General features: G+C 35.5%; 1 protein-coding gene across 1 annotated transcript in view; it reads left to right on the plus strand.

Annotated features, from left to right (window-relative positions):
- Positions 1–19146, plus strand: part of PKHD1L1 (PKHD1 like 1) — a 133752-nt gene that overhangs the window by 14814 nt on the left and 99792 nt on the right. The window contains exons 5-14 of the mRNA XM_054590401.1: positions 102–159; positions 1368–1461; positions 4249–4302; positions 4859–4932; positions 5842–5884; positions 9475–9545; positions 10677–10787; positions 12346–12435; positions 14312–14580; positions 15908–15999. Coding sequence (XP_054446376.1) covers positions 102–159; positions 1368–1461; positions 4249–4302; positions 4859–4932; positions 5842–5884; positions 9475–9545; positions 10677–10787; positions 12346–12435; positions 14312–14580; positions 15908–15999 — 956 coding nt within the window. The remainder of the gene's footprint in view (positions 1–101; positions 160–1367; positions 1462–4248; positions 4303–4858; positions 4933–5841; positions 5885–9474; positions 9546–10676; positions 10788–12345; positions 12436–14311; positions 14581–15907; positions 16000–19146) is intronic.

Genomic DNA, 19146 nt, shown 5'->3' on the forward strand with positions numbered 1-19146 from the left:
TGGATATTGTTTAAATATAAGTAATTTAAGAAGCAGAGGTATTTGATAAAACTAGGAACAAAACAGAGACACGTCTGCTTATTGACAGTATTATTTTACAGGCAAAAGGTTTCAGAACCCCAACAATAAGGAGCATCACACCTTTATCTGGGACTCCAGGTCTGTTCTATGACAGCTGAAATATCTTTTGGGTTTGTGGTAATTAATTAATTTATTTTTTAGTACAGAAAATTATTATATAGGACCAAGTGTGGGTGGTAGGGATGGGTGGGGACAGGGGAGTGGTGGGGGGAAATGGGGACGACCGTACTTGAACAACAATAAAAAATTGTTATAATATCTGAAAATTTATAAGTAGCATTTTCCTGATTGTACAGTAACTTCCAATATATTTTATAAAATGATTTCCAATGGCTGTGTCCAAGTCTACTATAATGTATTTAATTTTCTTCCTATTGGACATTGAGCTGACTTCCAGTGTTCATTATCATAACTATAATTATACCAGTTTATAATTCCAATAGGAATATGTAAGAATGCCTAGTCCTGTAACCCTGACAATTCTATGTATAATTTTTCTAAGTATTTATATGAGAAATGTAAGTTTTAAAAACAATTTCCAATCCTTGGATTTATATAATTAAATATATTTTATATTTACTGACCATTTATATTTTTTCTTTTATAAATTACTTGTTTTTCTCCTTGGTTTAAATTAAGGCTAGTCAGCTTTTTAAATACTAGATTATGAGAAATCTTTATACTTTATATAGGATATTAACCATTTATATGTAATATATGTAAGAGATACTTTTGAACTTATCATTTGTTTTTAATATTGAGTAATGATTTTTCTGACATTCAAACACTTTTCATTTTTATGCTCAAATCTGTAAATCATAACCTTTCTCATTTCTTTTGTTTTTTGTGCTATAGAAACCTCCAAAATCCCAATTATATAAATATTACCTAAATTTTCACTTATTTTTAGAGTTTTTATGATTTTACTTTTATATTTGATTTTTATTTCACCTAGGATTGATTCTGTTTTTTTAGTGTAAAGTAGGGACTCTTATTTATTTTTTCCAATTAAATCATCTATGTCCTCAGTGATATTTATTGAATAATTCATCCTGTCAGGAAATACCTCTTTAATCTATAAATATTTGTAGATACTTTCTTAATACTAGATACTCATTTATGCTTTACTGTACTTGCTAGAACTTTCCAAAAAATGCTGAACAGTAGTGGTGAACATGAGAAATAAGTACCTGGATGCTCGTTTTATTGGAAGATGCTCTAATTGGTAGCAAGTGCGTGGGCATGTGGGTAGATAACCTCACACAGAACTTTGTGTTTGTTTTTAGGTACATTAATAACAATCCAAGGGAAAATCTTCACTGATGTCTATGGAAGTAATACTGCACTAAGCTCAAATGGGAGAAATGTTAGGATTTTGAGGTAAATTATTGATATGGAAACATATTCTCATAACTCATAAACTGGATATTCCAAAAATATTGGGTGAAATTATACTAACAACCACTACAAAGGGATTAACCAGTGTCCTCTCAGCCGCACTATAGGAAGAAAGACAGCCTGTGCGTGAGCATTGGCATGGAGGCGTCATTTGTTTTCTGCGATAGATTTGCTAACAGAAGGCACACGGAGACAAATGCCAGAGCCACTGAGCTAAAGTCACAGCACGTCATTGCTGGGGAATTTTGTTACGTAATCCAACTGCCTCATATTGCACACATTAAAAAACAAACAAACAAAAAACCGCTCTGAATCCTAGATGTTCAAAGCTTCGTCAGGGTCAGGGGGAGAACCTAAGTCAGCTACCGTGTCACTTGGTACTGTTTCTACTGTAACGTGGTATACAGGAGAGTGCTGAAACTTAAAAAAATAAACATATCAATAACTTATTAACAGGCTTGAGTTCGAATTCGGGTTCCTTCATTTACCAGCTCTGGACAAGATGGTAACATCAGCTAGTTATTTAATATCCAAAATAACTGTCCATAGTTTGGACTGGAAACTAGCATTTTGACTAGAGTTCTAGTCCTGTAGCATAGATGGGGTTATCTCAGGATTGCCTTAAAGACGGAAAGTCTGTTTATTTCCTATAGAAGGAAGTAGAGAATCATCTCATGGCTTTTGAGATGTTTCATGCTTGTTGACTACATATATTAAATGGATAATTTAAACAACAATTCAGACAGCGCACATAGATGTACATTTTCACATATAACTTTGTAAAACATACAATTTGAAAGGGTTTACTAAATGAAATAAAGTTGATTTATCTGGCATTCTGTGAGATATACTCAATTAAATAACATTTGCATGATCTTATAATCTGGAAATGTTCTTATTGATTTCTTATATATAAGAAAAGAACTAAATGGGGAAATAAATATTTAACATTTTATATAAACAGTTTAGCATAAACAAAGATTTTTTTTTTTACCATATGGCTAAGTGTTATGAATGGTTTATATTCTAATTCTTAAATGGGGTTTTCTAAGTCATCCTTTTCCATAAAACTACCAAGAAATAGAAAGTTTACCTTTCAAAAAGAGATTCCTCTTTCCCCTCACTGCAGCTGAAGTTAATTCTGTTTAATAGAAAGGAATGGATGATATTATGTCATAAAATCAGAGAATTGCAGTCAGCAGGGACCACAGAGGTCAGCCAACCTGACCCTTACACTCAAAAAACCCTGAAACACTATATATAAATAGAGAAAGAATTTCACACACCTATTAATGGGAGGAGAGGAGACCTTAGACTGCATTTATCTCATTTTTACCACATTAATTGTGACACTAGGGCCCCTGAGGCATTACATTGCGCCTGAATTCCATTAGCAGGAGCAGTAGACCGGGTACTGAGCAGGAAGTCAGGACACCCCAGTGCGCAAGCTGCTCCTGCTGTTCAAGTTTTGTCAATTCAGCCAAATCTCCAAATTCAGATCAGGTACAAATTATAGAGGACATGCAAATGACTGCAATGACCTAGTGCCTACCAAGGAGCATTTGGTCTCAAAAATCAGATGAGAAAAAAAAGGATCTATATACTAAATGCCAAATAGTATAGTATTACAACAGCCAGCAAACCCAGACCACTGTGGGAATTACTGGGTGTGGTTAAAAGCGAACAGGGAGCTGACCGTCTGGGTTTGAATTCTTGCTCGACCCCTAACTGGCTACAGGCTTGGGCAAGCTACTTAATTTCCCTTAGTCTCTTCATCTGTGTATTGGAGTGATAATAGTTACTAACTTATAAAAGGTTGCAAGGATTGGCTGTAATAAGTGCCTGTAAGTGTTAGCTGCTAAAATTATTAAGTTCAATGAGGCAGAAGATTAGAAGTAGAATATGAATCCATAAATCTTTAATGGGAACAATAATTCAAGTTACCTTCTTTATAAACCTAATGTAATTGCCAAGTGAAAGGATTTGTATATAAAAGTATATTAAAAAGTTCAAAATTCCCTGCAAAGAGAAGTCCTTATATTTCAAGTTCAGGTTTGCACCTGACCTTATCCTTAGTGTGGGATTTGCTGTCACAGATGCTGGGTGGTTTATTACGATGATGCAGAAAATGCAATACTAGTCAGTAACCCACACGCCTCCCTCCAGTGGCATCGGGTTCTATCAGCTTTAAAGCAATAGTGTGAGCTAATCAGTTGCAGAAATGCAAAGACAGATGTTCTCTCTCCAGCCTTACTCTGCCCCTTCTCAGCTTCTTATTTTCACTGCAGCCTACTAATGCTCTCAGACATTCTTTTCATCCTGATTACTCTATGGGGCCTCTGTTACGGACTTTGTTTATTTCCTATAGGGTGAATCTTACTACAAAATTATGTTTTGAATTTAAAGTAATGGAACTTCAGGTGGAAGAGTCCCCATGATCTGTTTCTGTTTTGTATTCCCATAGTACTTATCACTTACTAGCACACCAAATATGTTCTGATCATTATCTTTATGATCAGGCTCCCCAAATTAGAATATCAAGTCCACAAGGGCAGGGATCTTTGGTTTTTTTCACTGATGTGTTACAATACCTAGAGCAAAGACTGCAATATGGCAGGGATTCAATGGATGTTTGTCAAGTGAATAAGTGATGGATAATGAGTGATTGAGAGAAAAAAAACATAAGGTGACATTAAGTGGTGGGAGAAGAGCATTTTGAAACAATTTATTAAACATAACTTGTTCTTTTCTAATAAAATATTTATACAGAGTGTATATTGGAGGGATGCCCTGTGAGCTTCTTGTACCACAGTCTGATAATTTGTAAGTAACCCAAATAATTTTCTTTAGAAAAATAAATAGTAGATGTAAACATATTAAGTTCAGACAGTAATTTCTAGCAAGATGACAGAGCTGAATACTTTATTAAAGCAATATAGAGTGTAATGTTTAATAGTGAATTAGCAAGAATTTATATATTTAGATATTACCTGATATCCCTGGTTATCTCTAGTATAGTATAATAGGAACTATTATTTAGATTATTATGAGAAATATTTTTTATCAAGTAATTGTTTTATTTAGTATTAGTTTAAAGTTTACTACTAAAACTACTAAAAAAACTACTAAAGTAGTAGTTTAAAGATAAATATCAATAGGTGAAGTCAAATTAATTACAAAATATTTCATTGTTCAATGAAGTTTCATTCAACTATCTTCAACTAAAGCTGGGAAATATTTTAATTTCACAGAAATTATTTTTACAACAATAGTTTCTATCCAGATACCTATTCTGAAATTCATGTTATTAAGGGAAGCATAATATTTTAAATTTTTTGTGTCAATGTTAGCTTTGAAATTAACATATATGTTTTATTAGATATGGTCTAAAACTAGATCATCCAAGTGGAGACATGGGTTCTATCATCTGTAAGATGACTGGAACTTACATTGGTAAATATTGATCATCATTCTTCATATCTCAGAAATGCCTGACTCTATTTCCTTGTTTTGTATTCTTCTGCAATATCTACTGCTTATTAAATGCTAGCATTTCCTCTTTTCTTTGGCTTCTTTACAGTTTCATGTAAAGATGTATGAATTACCTTTTTCCTAAGGTTTACATTTAAAGTAAGTTTCTTCTCATTTCTTTTGTCCTTCTTCATCTGTCATCCAGAAGATTCCATGACAAATTTAGCTATTTCACTCTGTTTTTCCCTTTGCTCTGTCTACTCCATACACATACACATACTCCATACTCCATAAACCTCTTAGTCCCTGAATGAGCTTCGATCCCTTCTGTTTCATAGCCTTTGCATTTCAGATAAAAATGACTTGTCTTCCAAAAAAATAAAAATGTTTTCCCTGATCCCCTGCCTTACATTTTCAAAGTTCATTCTTCTTTTCCTTGATGCCTTTAATACAACTTGTAATTGTCTGATTATGTCATTGCTCTTGGCTGGCTGTATCCTCCACCAGACAAATTGCTGTGTTAGGAGAAGAGCAAACTGTGTGCTCACCATGTGGCAGAGTGTCTGACCCAACTGGAGAGCTGTTGAATGGATGAAAGATTTTTGGAGTTAATATGGTTACATACATATGTGTTCTCTCATTATTCTTGATTATTATTATATTTTATCAGGTTTTCCTAGTTTTAACCTTGAAACACCTTATTATGTGTATATTAAAATAGTAGGTACTTCTTTAAGGGACTTCAGTTGTCATTTTTTTGAGAATTAATAGATGGTTGTGTAACTAGTTTTCATTTGAAATTTCTTTGCTTTTAAATCAGCTTTATAATATATGGTTATTGTTCTCCTATGATTTGGAATTTAATTGATTGTGTATTTTAATTAATTCCAGGTCATCACAATGTCAGCTTCATCTTGGATAGTGATTATGGAAGGTAGGTCATTTTGTAAATAATAATTTTCATAATTGATTCAACTGGGTAAATAAAATAAAAGAGTATATTTACCTTGTGCCCTAGATCTAGAGTTTAAAAAATTACTCTCTTCCCACAAATTTATATTTAAGGGGTCTGCAACTCTTTCACTCATAATTCTCTGCCATGGCAGGACCACCCACTCCTGGGTGCATTTGCAAATATGCGGAGACATTTTTGCAAATATCTTGATTGTCACAGTAACTGGGGCATGTTAATGGCCTTTTGTGGGCAGGACCATGAAGTGCCAAACCTGAATGAATTGTTCTGCACAAAATGTCATAGCATCTTCCATTGAGAAAATCAGCCAGTTAGCAGAAATCCAGATAACTCATGATTTTACCCATTGAATACTAATATAGCTGTAGTAGATAAAAAACAGGATAGATCTGTTGATTTCTTTGTTGTCTCTGATGAGAGACTCAACAATTAGAAGTTTGAAAAGAATGGCAATATTACAACCAAAGTAGATGTTATACCAGGTAAATGCTCACGGGCTGCAGAAGAAGGCTGATATTTGTTCATTGCATGCATGGAATTGCAATCGAGTTGATGAGACCAAATCCACTACTGTCGTACTTAGATCTTCTAGTTCTAGACATCTAGAGGCATTAGGTTTGCATACAATGATGCCTGACACTTTATTATAGACCAATATAGATTGGACTAAAACCATTAAGAATGTTATAGTTCAAGGAGAAACCAGAATGGGTGATACGGAAATAGTACTAAGATTTATCTTTGTGATTTACAAGGGGCAAAAGACTTAGAGTCCCAGTTAACTGTCATTTTCTACAAGGACATGACATACTTATGCATAACTTGATAAGACAGGACAATAGAATTTTTTTGAAAACATTAGAAAACCATGTTAGAAGTAACAATTCTTGAGTTAGAAATGATTTCTTGAACTATATATGGTTCTCTTATGGTCTCAATGTCATATTCAGGCAAGAAAAATGAATTCTTCCCTCTGAGTCTATATAAAAGGCATTAATTGCCAAATCCATCATCTGTCTCTCAGAGAAATAATTAACCAGAAATAGAAGGTTTGAGTGACCAAGATTGAATGTGATTGATAAATGTACATAAATCAATATACTGTATTAACATGTCCCCAAAATTCCAATTTAAAAAAGCCAGCAAATTTTCACATAATATAGAGAATTGCTACATAAATTTGTTGATTCTGTGATCTTGACTTATAACTTTTTAAAGCAAATTGCTGTTCTTTTGTATTGTCTCAGAATTGATGAAATTGTGTTTTTATGTAAAACAATCTTAGGGATTTAAGATAACTTTAAAACATGGCATTTACTATGTAAAAGCCCATTTTTAAGATTATATGGCATTTTTTAAATGCTTTAACATTTAAAATATACCATACACTATTTTACAAACTTTCAGGGGCATTTCTGAGTACTAAATGAACCAGTTAAAGACCATTGTGGCCCCCAATCTGTGTTTCTTTTAATAGCCAACCTTCCTTCCTCTATTACCCAAGTTCAAACAACAGCTGTTCCAAACTGATAAGGTTCAGATGAGGCTGCCTTAATTGAGAAATGCCTAGTCATTATCATTGAATTAGTGAAAATCACCTCAGTGTCACCACCAAATAAATTACATTCCAACTTTATATCTGGAGGCAATTTTCTCACCAACTTAAGAAGCAGAGAAAATTTTTCTAATGCAGGACCTGACCATAGGCAATATTGTTGGAATTAGCACCATTTCAGATCTTTAGTAAATCAACTAAAAGGCTTATAACATAAAAATATAAAATTCTGTATGAACTTCTTAAATAACTAATTTAGCATAAAATACTTCCAGGGACTCTTTAGCTTTCTTTTTTCCCACCAATATTTAAAATAACATTAACAACACAATCTTTTTGGTCTCACCAAAATGTTAATTATGATAGTCTTGGTGAGTGGTAATGTGATTAAATGGCCTTCATTATTTCTGAAAACCTTTTTTTATATTTTATTGATTATTCTATTACAGTTTTCCCCATTTTCTCCTCTTTGCTCCCTCCAGCCAGCACCCCACTCACCGTGGTTCATGTCCATGGGTCATGCGTATGTTCTTTGGCTACCCCATTTCCTATACAGTACTTAACGTTGCCACGGCTATGCCGCATGTACCTATCTGTACTTCTTAATCCCCTCACCTCTTCACCCATTTCCCCACACCCCCATCCCATCTGGCAACCATCAAATCGTTCTCCGTATCCATCATCCTCTCTGTTCTCCTTGTTTGCTTAGTTTGTTTTTCTAGATTCAATTGTTGATAGATATGTATTTATTGCTATTTTATTATCCACAGTTTTGATCTTCTTTTTCTTAAATAAGCCCCTTTACCATTTCATATAATAATGGTTTGATGCCAGACGCTTTAGTTTCTCCCTGTATGTTACCAGTGCCTTTCAGGCTGCTACGCCAGGGCTGGAGCTCAGAGGGAATGGGTCTAAGTCCAAGAGCAGGTTCTTGAAGGGGAACTACTTGGGACTCCAGAATTTTCTTCCACTGACTCAATCCCTGCTGCTATTTGCAATCAGAAGTTGTGGGGACTTATCTTCTTGGCACTGGAACCCTGGATTGTGGGGCCTGGTGCGGGGCTGGGACTCCTCACTCCCGAGATGTCTCTCCCAAATTTTTATCCACCACATTAGTTTTTAAATGCACTTCATAATGCCTGGGTTAGATTTAGAGGGAGTTAACTGTTGGTCTCAACTGCAAGATTTGTGTTATACTTTTAAATAGATTCTCAGTCCTTCTGTTCTAGTTAATTATGATGAATGGGTGCAAGTTTTAATATTTGAATTTTGTAACTTCTCTAATTATGAATTTAATTGAGGCAATCAGGGAACAGCATTCAGTTTCTAGATTGGGATTCTTCCCCCCCACCCCCAACCTCCATGCTTAACCCTGGTGGATTGTTTTTAACTTGCTCTCATCCATTTGTACTCTCATGCAAATTAGCAGGTCTGGAGCCAGAGTTCTGGGCTCAAACTACCTGAGTTCAAATTCCGTTCCTGCCACTTACTCTCTTTGTGATCTACCATAACAGGTCGATGTAAGGATTAAATGGCAGTAAATTAAAATATTTTTTAAAATCCTAACTGCTTAAACCTCATAGCATGATACCTGATAAGTGTTCAGCACTGCTAGTTACTGTGACACAAAATGGGTCAGAAGAGAAGAGAGCGTTTGGGGTCAGCAGAAGAGCCCAGCCTTTATCCTTCTGTTTTTTATGGCAATGCAGGTTCTTGCTTTATTGGGTTAAAGTTTACATGTACTAAAACGTACATATTTTAGGTGTGCAGTTCAGTAAGCCCTGACAAATGCATGTGCAGTATTTGTATACCTCTGCAGCTGTGTAACCACTTACTAAATCAAGACACAGAACAGCAGAACCGTCCCGAAAAGTTCTGTCCGGCTCCTTTGCAAATTATAATGAGACTTATATGCCTAAAATAAATAATTAATAACATTTTCCTAAAATAGAGTTTATATTTAAAGTAAGAGTTTTTGAACTTTTTTTTTAAACAGGAGTTTCCCACAAAAAATGGCATATTTTGTTTCTTCTCTCAATAAAATTTCAATGTTTCAGACATATGCAGGTATGTGACCTTTAACTCTGTGTGTGTGTGAGATGAGAGATAGAGAGATGTATATACTTAATTCCATGAAATCAGAGACAGTATGACTGAAGGTGTACTGTATTATTGTATGTACTTCTAAGAAGGAAAAACCCCTGAGAAAGGGAGTCTAATAGGAAGCCCTGTCGTGAAATTAGGTCCCTGACGGCCACATTCCTAGTGTGAAGTTGACTGGAAAAAAAACCCACTGCACTAAAAGAGATAGAAGGGAAACAGGCGTGTCTCAACGTTCGGTGCTGGTTGAAGGAGGAAAAACAATTCTGCTGTCCATTTAAACCACCAGCCAGTACTCTCTCAGATACATGCTCTCAGCATGGTCCCAAAGAATCCTCAGGCAGATGATACTTATTTTAATTTACACAGGTCTCAGGTTGGTAGTACTCCTAGGAGAGTGTCAGAAACAAACACAAGTCTTCTTGAAAGGATTTTTCTTCATTCCTGGTCAGGAGTGATGGCATTGGCATATTCAGATTTCACAGATGTTCACTGTGAAATGCATCTTGGAATCAATCAAATATGATATACCTTGACTTTTTCTGGAAATTTATTTAATGTGAAATTCATATGTAAAACTACATAGAACTTTGATAGAATTTATTATATGTAATGCACTAGGCTCTTTTCCAATATAGCTAAAATTTTTATATATAAAACTACTCTATGAGAGAAATATAAATATAAGATGTTGGCCCATAAATATACAGACTCATCCTTTAAGAGCATAGGGGAGACAAGGCTGTTCTTCTGTCTTCCTGTGTTTTCTGTTGGAACCAAACATCTATACTCAGCCCAGGTTTTCCTTACTCCCTGGATCCTCCCGTTACCAGTGTCGCCTGAGTACCGGGCTCCAAGAAAGCCCGGCCCCGGGATAGGTAGGTCTCTATAAAAGCCACGTTTATTGTCGTCTGCAGGATTGTATCAGAAACAAAATAACAAAACACCTAATTGATTGATTTGATAACGAAAAACCTACCCTAGTGGTACTAGGTGCTATAGCTAGGTAATTTAGAAAATTTTTAAACAGCAAGCCTCTGGGTTTATGTGTAATATTTGTGCCATTTTAGTTCACGTGCTTTCCCTCCCCCTCCGCAGAGGTCACTATGATTTCACCTTCACGAGGAAGCATTCAAGGCGGCACCGTGCTAACAATACGTGGGCGGTTCTTTGATCAGACAGATTCTCCAGTCAGAGTTCTAGTTGGAGGTATTTTTCATCATTTTTAATATATTACTTTATAAGAACAAATCCTGTCTTTTCTTTACTAATTTGTAAGAAGAATAATAGTCTTTCCTCAGTTAAAGTCTTAAATTTAAAGCTGGGTATTTTCACGTAGGCATTTGATTCTGGGTCTTGATGCTTTTTCCATTGCACCTAGCAATGAGGGCCTCTCCTTGAAGCTTTGCATGAGCAGGTCTTGCAAAGTCCCGAGGTTGGTACCAAAAAGACATTGTATGGTGGCATTGTGGCTGCAATCCACAAATTCCTCACCACACTTTTAGATGTTAACAAATTCTTAAATGTCTTTCTTGAACTGTTGTTACTTCTCAATAGGTTGGTTGATTATGAATAAATTTAAAGTAGTATTTAGGGATACTCTCCTCATCCCCTTCTCAGACACTGTGCCCTGTTTAGGCATCAGTAATTACTGATGCTATTGCTCTTGCAAAGATCACTAATTGTTGTGTCCTATGGCCACAAATGTACATAGAGATTGGTTCTCTGGTTATGCATCGCTTTTATGGGTCTGGTCTAGATCTGTTCAGAGATAGGGAACTATGCAGCTCGAACGAGAGATGGGAGTAAATATAATAATGGGATCTTTCCACTCAGTCATAGTGACCTAACCTACCTTGATGAGCAAGGGACAGGATGTCTACCTACACTATGGGCACACGCTTTTTCCGATACAGCTTTCTGCTCAAGTGTTTTCTCCTCGGAAGGAATTTCCTCAAGCCAGCCAAAATGGGATTTCAAGAAGAGAAATTAAGATAAAGCAACCTCATCTAACATTTATGTATTTCCTATCCCTATGAATCCTTGCTGGTAACTTGTATAAATACTAAAGTCTAGGCCACAGATTTTAAAGTTTTATGTATGTTTTCTGATGTTTTAAATATAAATATGTTTTGAAAATTAGAACCAGGGACATATATCATTTAACTATATATACTGTGTTTTATGATCTGATGTTGTACAGCTGATGTGCAAATATAAGTTAACTTTTGTTATTTCATTGCTGTTAATGTGAAAACCAGATTTGAGATTTTTAAATCCTCAATAATTTCTTGAAAATAGTTATTTGAAAATACTATTTACAAATTATTATCCCTTTTATTTTCATTTGACCAAACTAGTTGTTTTTTTTTTTTTCACCTAAGAGGAATGAGATCACCTGCTTTTGTAAACTCTGAACATCAGTTCTCTTCAAGGATCAAAATATGAGGCTTCACTTTGGACCTGGAAGTGAAATCCCTTATTGTGACATAATTTTATCAAATTTTCTATTTTGTTTCTCAGAAATTGTGAAATTTTCTTATTCAGACTTGAGATATTTTGCCAAGAAAACGTTGCCTTGTGAAAGCATGACAATTAATGAGGGATAAGCTTTAATGGAGAACATATCAAGGAAATGAGGAAAAGCCCCATCCTAGCCTCTTGCTTGCATGCCTTTGTTTTAATTGAAAAAGTGCTTCAAGACAGGCAGGTGTGATTTGCATTGTGAAGCTCTGTAGTAATAGCTCTATACCTTGCTTCTCTATAGGTCAAGACTGTGATGTTTTGAATGTCACAGAAAATAGTATATATTGCAAGACATCCCCAAAACCTGATATTCTCAGAACTGTACATCCGGGTAAGTAACCAGGAGAGAGAATAGCCATTTCTACATTTACTTAAGAAGACCGTTATTGATATATACCATTAATGTCTTAGTTCATTTCAGCTGCTATTACAGATTGCCATCGACTAGATAGTTTATAAACAACAAACATTTATTTCTTATAGTTCTTGGGGCTGGGAAGTCCAAGAGTATGGTACTGGCAGATTAGGTGTCTGGTGACAACTTCTTCCTCATAGATGGCTCCTTCTCCAGGCCAGGGAGCTCAATGGGGTCTCTTTGATAAGGGCACTAATCCCATTTATGAGGGCTCCACCCTCATGACCTATATACCTCCTTAAGGCCCCACCTCCTACTACCATTACATTGGGCATTGAGTTGCAATATGAGTTTGAGGGGGGGAGGTACAGTCTGCCTACAACAATTAGTAAAAAAAAAAAAAATTGAATTTTTTAAAATTCGTACTTAGAAAACTATAATAAATTTCTTCCTACTTTTTCTCGTTATACTTTCTGGACCAGTGGAGGTACACTTGATCTAAATCCCTCGAACAACCTACTAAAAACAGCCATCTCCATTGAAAGAGTATCATGGTGCCTTCATTTCAAATTAAATGGTGATTATTAAATGTTGGTACAATCTACATGGAAATTAAAACTATGCCTTTTCCTAGTTAAAAAAATAAATGGCACAGTTTAATCCTCGCTTGTCCAGAAGACTTAGGAGTGATAACAGGGGATGAGAGAAATGGAACTCAAAATTCTTTTCAGACTTTCACGTGTGACCCAGTGACAGTACAGCTGACAGCCTTGTTATCTGCAATAATTCCACTAGACCATGCACACGTGCTTAAGTGGACTGCGTATCTTGTGCATACAGTGAAATTGGTTTATCATTGTACCAGTGGTTGGTATAGGAAGCCAAACTAATTCTACTTACTAACCTCTTAAATTTCCTTGTTTTGAACAATATTATTCGAAAAATGACCAGTTTAAGAAAAGAATTTTGATATTTATAATTGGTAAGTTCAAATACCGTGGTATATATCAGGGAATGAAGTACTCAAGCTTTTCTCTAAACAAAGTGAGCTGAAGATGAGTAGCCATTATTTTCTACATCCAGACACTCCAGACGAGCTTAAAGACACTGGAGGAAGTCATGAGGCTGATTGTTGTTGCATTTTAAGGAAGAAATAAAAAGAGTTAGGTGGCTCCATTTTTGGTGAGAAAAAGCTTAATCACAGGTTTTATGGCAAGGGTAGATATACCTTAATGAGAATGTTCTCTCTCTGGGTCTGTGCAGAAAGGAGATGAAATCCTTGATCAGAAGTGATGTTAAAAAAAGAAAAAGAAAAAATACTGACAAATTTTAAAGCCTACAGTATTTGTTCTTTGATTGGTTGTAAGCTATTAATTAACTTTTGTTACAGAGAATAATCAAGGCAAAGCTTTTGTGATCAAACTGTATGAACCTTAAAGTTCTTAGACTGAACTATATAAAGCAGTATCAGTCATATCATAGGTAATAATTATTATATTGTTATCTTAAATAAAGCACTTATAAAGTGCCAAGTGTTTTATATATTGCATATGTAAAAATGTACTACATATATCATACCTAATCCCCATAGCATTCATGCAAATAGTAACATTACTCCCATTTTACATATGTGGAGACTGAGATGCAGAGAGGTGAAGTAATAATAAATTGTAGACTTGTATTAATAGCACTCTGTCCTTTGGACACAGGTACAAGTAAGTAATTGCTTTATTTACACACATGCTCCAAAATATGAATTGAAATATAATATCTATAACCACCACCCAAATAGGAGGTGATTGAGGCACCATATCAAAATTCTAATGGAAGGCATCTTTGCTTTTATGTTCAGGTGGGAGGGGCCTAAAGCTTGAGGTATGGAATAATAGTCGGCCAGCACATCTTGAAGAGATACTTGAATACAATGAAAAGACACCAGGGTATATGGGTGCCAGCTGGGTGGATTCAGCTTCCTATATTTGGCCCATGGAGCAAGACACATTTGTTGCACGCTTAAGTGGATTTTTGGTGGCTCCGGATACTGATGTTTATAGATTCTACATCAAAGGTGATGACCGTTATGCAATTTATTTCAGCCAGACTGGACTTCCAGAAGATAAGGTAGGGGAGACAAAGATAATCTTTGATATTATTAAAACAATATAATAATCTTCATACATAATGTATATAATTTATTCTAAACCCAAACCAATCAATATATTAAAGAATTTATCAGGCACATTTTTCATGTGGCTGGATTCTTGGTTATTTTAACACATGGGATATGAACTATAAAGTTGTCATAGAAAATCCATCACCTAAAATAAAAATGCTCTCCCATATTTAAATTTTCTCTTCCATGGGGAAAAACACTTATTTTTTCTTTTTACAATTGAAATTTTTTATTATGAAGGAATTATAACTACAACAGAAAAAATTAAAAGAATTAAAATATTTTGCTATTATACTTTCACTCAGTCATGAAATGAAAATTTATCATTTCCTTTTATCTTTGTTTTGTTATATATGTAAATAAGATCATACATCCAATTTCATAGTACTCTTTTGTCACATATTAGTATGCTGACATGTTATTAAATAATTTGTATAACACCATTTTCATAGTGTACTCTATGGGTTTACTAAGCTTAGGTCACTGTCTCCATACTGGTGAATTTCTTACTTCTGATCTTTTATGACCACAAATAATACTTTATCAAACATCTGTGTTCATTAAATTATTCTGTATTTTAGATTTTTTCCTTAAGACAGTTTCTTAAATGTGAAACTAGTAGGTCAAAACAAAAGAACATTTTATGACTCAATATGTATTGAAAGGTTACCTCTCAAATTGGACACACAAGTTTAAATTGCTACCTGTGGTATATGAATTCCAATTTTATCATAGCTTGTCAGTGTGCTTCCTCCAAATATGGTATAGTCATTCCTAATGGGAACCCACCGTCTTCTCATTCTAGTACACAGGCCCACTTAGTGATCTTTGGCATCTTTTAGACCTACTTTTGATTATCTCATTTGGATTAAGTCCCTTGATGTTCTCTACAGAGCAAAAGACTATTTTATTTAACAGTAAAAAAACTGTCCTCCTGCCACATGTCTTTATAGTTTCTCTTGCAGTTCTAATTGTGGAAAAGCTATGTCTGTGCAGTACATTTGGTACAGTGGTGCTGATGTTAGGGTAGAAGGAAGGGAGCTTTGATAAGTTTTAAAAATTTCCTTTAATCATGGATAACAGATCTTAGAAGAAAAATATGAAGTAGCTTCACATTTTTCTATTCATAAAAGTCCTGAGACTGACAGAAATAATAAATCATAAGTGCTGAAAATGTTTATTAATATTTCTTCCCTCTCTCTCTCCCCCTCTCTCCCTCACCTCCTCTCTTCCTCTCCCTCCTCCTCACCCCCCTCCCTCTCCTTTTGGCATAAGATAAGGATTGCATATCATTCTTCCAATGCCAACAGTTATTTTTCCAGTCCAACACAAAGATCCAATGACATTCATCTTCAGAAAGGAAAAGAGTAAGGTTTTTTTTTCTTTAAATTATTGTGTGGTATTTAAAAATTGTAAGTTTATGTCTAAATATTTTTTCAATTTATTTTTATTAGTGGAAGTGATATTAGTTTATTGGTTTAATTTGTAATTTGTTAGAAATTTTAATAAACTTTGTTTTTATATTTTCAAGATCATTGGCATTCACCTACACAGGGAAATTTGACACCTAAATTATCCCTGTTGCTGAAATTATAACTTTGTGAGATATATGTAATCTTGTTTTTAGTTTTTTACTAAGACATTTCAATCAATCCAGCCATCTAATTTCTCTGCTTCCATAGAAACCTGAGCTCTTGAATATTACTAGGGAAAATCACAAAACCACAGGGATTGGCACCACAGTTAATACATATTTATTAACCACTCATTTATTCCAGACCCTGGGTCAGGTACTGGAAATTTAATACAAAGGATATTAAAATACACTCCCTCTCCTTAAGAAATACATCATTTAGTGCTGAAAGGTCAACTGCAGAGAGAAAATGAAAGTACCACTCAAAGAGCAGATAATCCCTTTCAAACAAAAATCATTGAAGATTCCTAGGAATCCACTTAGTGGTAGAGGTAGAAGGCATAATATATTTAAAATAGCTAAGTTACACAAAAAACATCAAGAGATTCATTGAGATCATTTTCCATATACTTTGTATCTGTTAGGATTTGCTGCCTAAAAAACCATTCCCCAAACTTTAGTTACTTAGAGTAACCCAATTTTGTGATTGGCTGGGCAGTTCTTTTGGAGATGGTTGCTTTAATTGGTGATCTATGACATAGGATGGCCTCATTTACATATCCCGAACTTCACGTGGTGTGGTTGGAGTTAGTTATCTCAGATGTCCTACTCTACTACCTACCTGGTCTCTAATCTTCCAGGAGGCTAGCCCTGACTTGTCACATTGATAAATGCACTCCCAACAGTAAAGAGGACAATTCCTAATGCACACATGCTTTGCAAGACTCTGTCACATTTGCTAGGATCCCACTGGCCAAAACAAATGACCAAACCTAGATTCAAGGGTGAAAAAATAGATTTCAATTCTTGATGGCAGGATTTAAAAAAATTTTTTACCATATTACCCTTCTAGATATTGATGAGATTTTGCTCATAGGGAGCACCATGAAGAACCGATAGAGTAGGACAGAGAGGGTTGGGATCAGCGGTAGCCGGGGGCAATCACAGTGTCCTCACTGGCATCTTGGCCGCAGTGACCCAGAGAAAGCCTTCCATCCTTTTTCTCCTCCTCTTTCTACCTTCAGTTCCTTATATACTTGCCATTTTTTAACCAAGATCCCTGGACCAACTCAGGGTAAATGAAGTACCTAATTAATTCCTACTAGAATTCAGTGTCAATTCACCTTCGGGCCTTGCCTTGGCCTTGGAAAATGAGTTCAATTTACCTACTTGGCAGGAACACAGATTGCATGAAAGCGACTCCTAGTACATCTGTTGCCTGGTGTCTGTGCCCTTGTATACTAGCTTGGAATTTACACACTGCGCTGAGAATGATGGCTGTGAATTCTGAAACTGAGGCCACTCTAGCCGGTTCATTGCATGGTGGGCCCTAAGGCCTTTCCAAAGGCAGCTCATGTCTCCAGTTTATTCTACTCAGATCATAATAGCCCCATCTCTAAGCACACGTCTCTTTATCTACCCTGTTCTACTTTGAATCCTACCTCAGTTACTAATTTTTAAATAATCTTTCAACCTTTAAAACTCTCTTAGTCTCTGTTACTCATATGGATGAGGGAATAATAATATGTATTTTAGAGGGTTTTTGTGAAGATTCAATATAATAATATCTGTAAAGTGTTCAGATTAGTGTCTAGCACACGGAAAGTGCCTAATAAATATTTTTAAGCTGCCAGGTTAGGATGCAGAATTTAGTGGTCCTTATTTGAGTCCTGCTCCATAGTGTGGCCCACCTTGATTTGGTAGAGCTGGCAATGGAACCTTGGGGCAGCCAAGAGCCTCCTGCAATTCTCCAATATCAGTCCTGCGAGCAGGATGACCCAGAGCCCTATCATACTAGACAGATGAGAGGTGATGAATGTCCCTCGATCCTTCTATGAACTGTGGACACTCACTCTCCATGTACAAGAGTATCTGTTGAATGACTGAGGCATTTCAGAGGAACTGCCAGCAGTCCTCTCCAAAGATGGGGAGCACCGATAGAGATTCAGGTAGGGAAGCAGTAGCTTTGCCCTCACCTGTAACAGCTGCTCAGTGAATGCCTTATCCTGGACAGGCAGGGCAGGACAGGCAGGGAGCCTCAGCAATCCAGAATGCCAAATACTAGGTTGCCCGAAAAGTTCATATGGTTTTTTTCCATAAAATAAAAGACACACTTTTTCATTTTCACCAATAACTTTATTGATTTGGTTATTTTGAATATGTTGGCTATCTCCTGTGTGGATGATTGTTCTCAATAAATATCTCAATTTGGTGGCTATCAACTTCAACTGGTCTACCCAACCGTGGAGCATCGTCCAATGAGCAATCTCCAGCATGAAACTTTGCAAACTACTTTGGACACATTTGATCAGTCACAGCACCTTCTCCACACACCACACCAATCTTTTTTGCATTTCAGTTGTGTTTTTACCTTTTGTGAAATAATAAAGCATAATATGCCAAAAATATTGCTTATTTTCTTCCATCTTCAATATTAAAATGGCTACACAAAAATTCACTAATTCTGGTCGTTTTTTTTTAAATGAATGCTGATAAGACAGCTGTCACAATACAATCTAACAAAGTGGTTTTGAATGAAGTTAAAGACAACTAAGTGCCACCTTATGGAAAAATCCAAACGAACATTTTGGCCAACTCAATATATTGTGTGAATCCCATCCAGCTTGTCAATCTAATTAGTAAAGTTCTCCTGAGGCAATATTTTATTTCCCAAGTTACAAGCAGAGCCGATGATATTTAAGAAACGTGAAAGTAGGAACTGTCATCCCTATGCAATCAATCAAATACAAAATATATATGTCTGTGCCTGCCTGCCATTTTCTTGCACACATTAAAATACTTAACCTCTGCATGTCCTCTGTACTTTATGCCAGGATGTTTGTATTATAAGCTCTAATGTAATTCTATTTTAAGGTCCTTG

Source organism: Pteronotus mesoamericanus, unplaced genomic scaffold, assembly GCF_021234165.1.
Source record: "Pteronotus mesoamericanus isolate MK-2021 breed Mesoamerican mustached bat unplaced genomic scaffold, CSHL_Meso_final scaffold_174, whole genome shotgun sequence".
NCBI classification, from domain to species: Eukaryota; Metazoa; Chordata; class Mammalia; order Chiroptera; family Mormoopidae; genus Pteronotus; species Pteronotus mesoamericanus.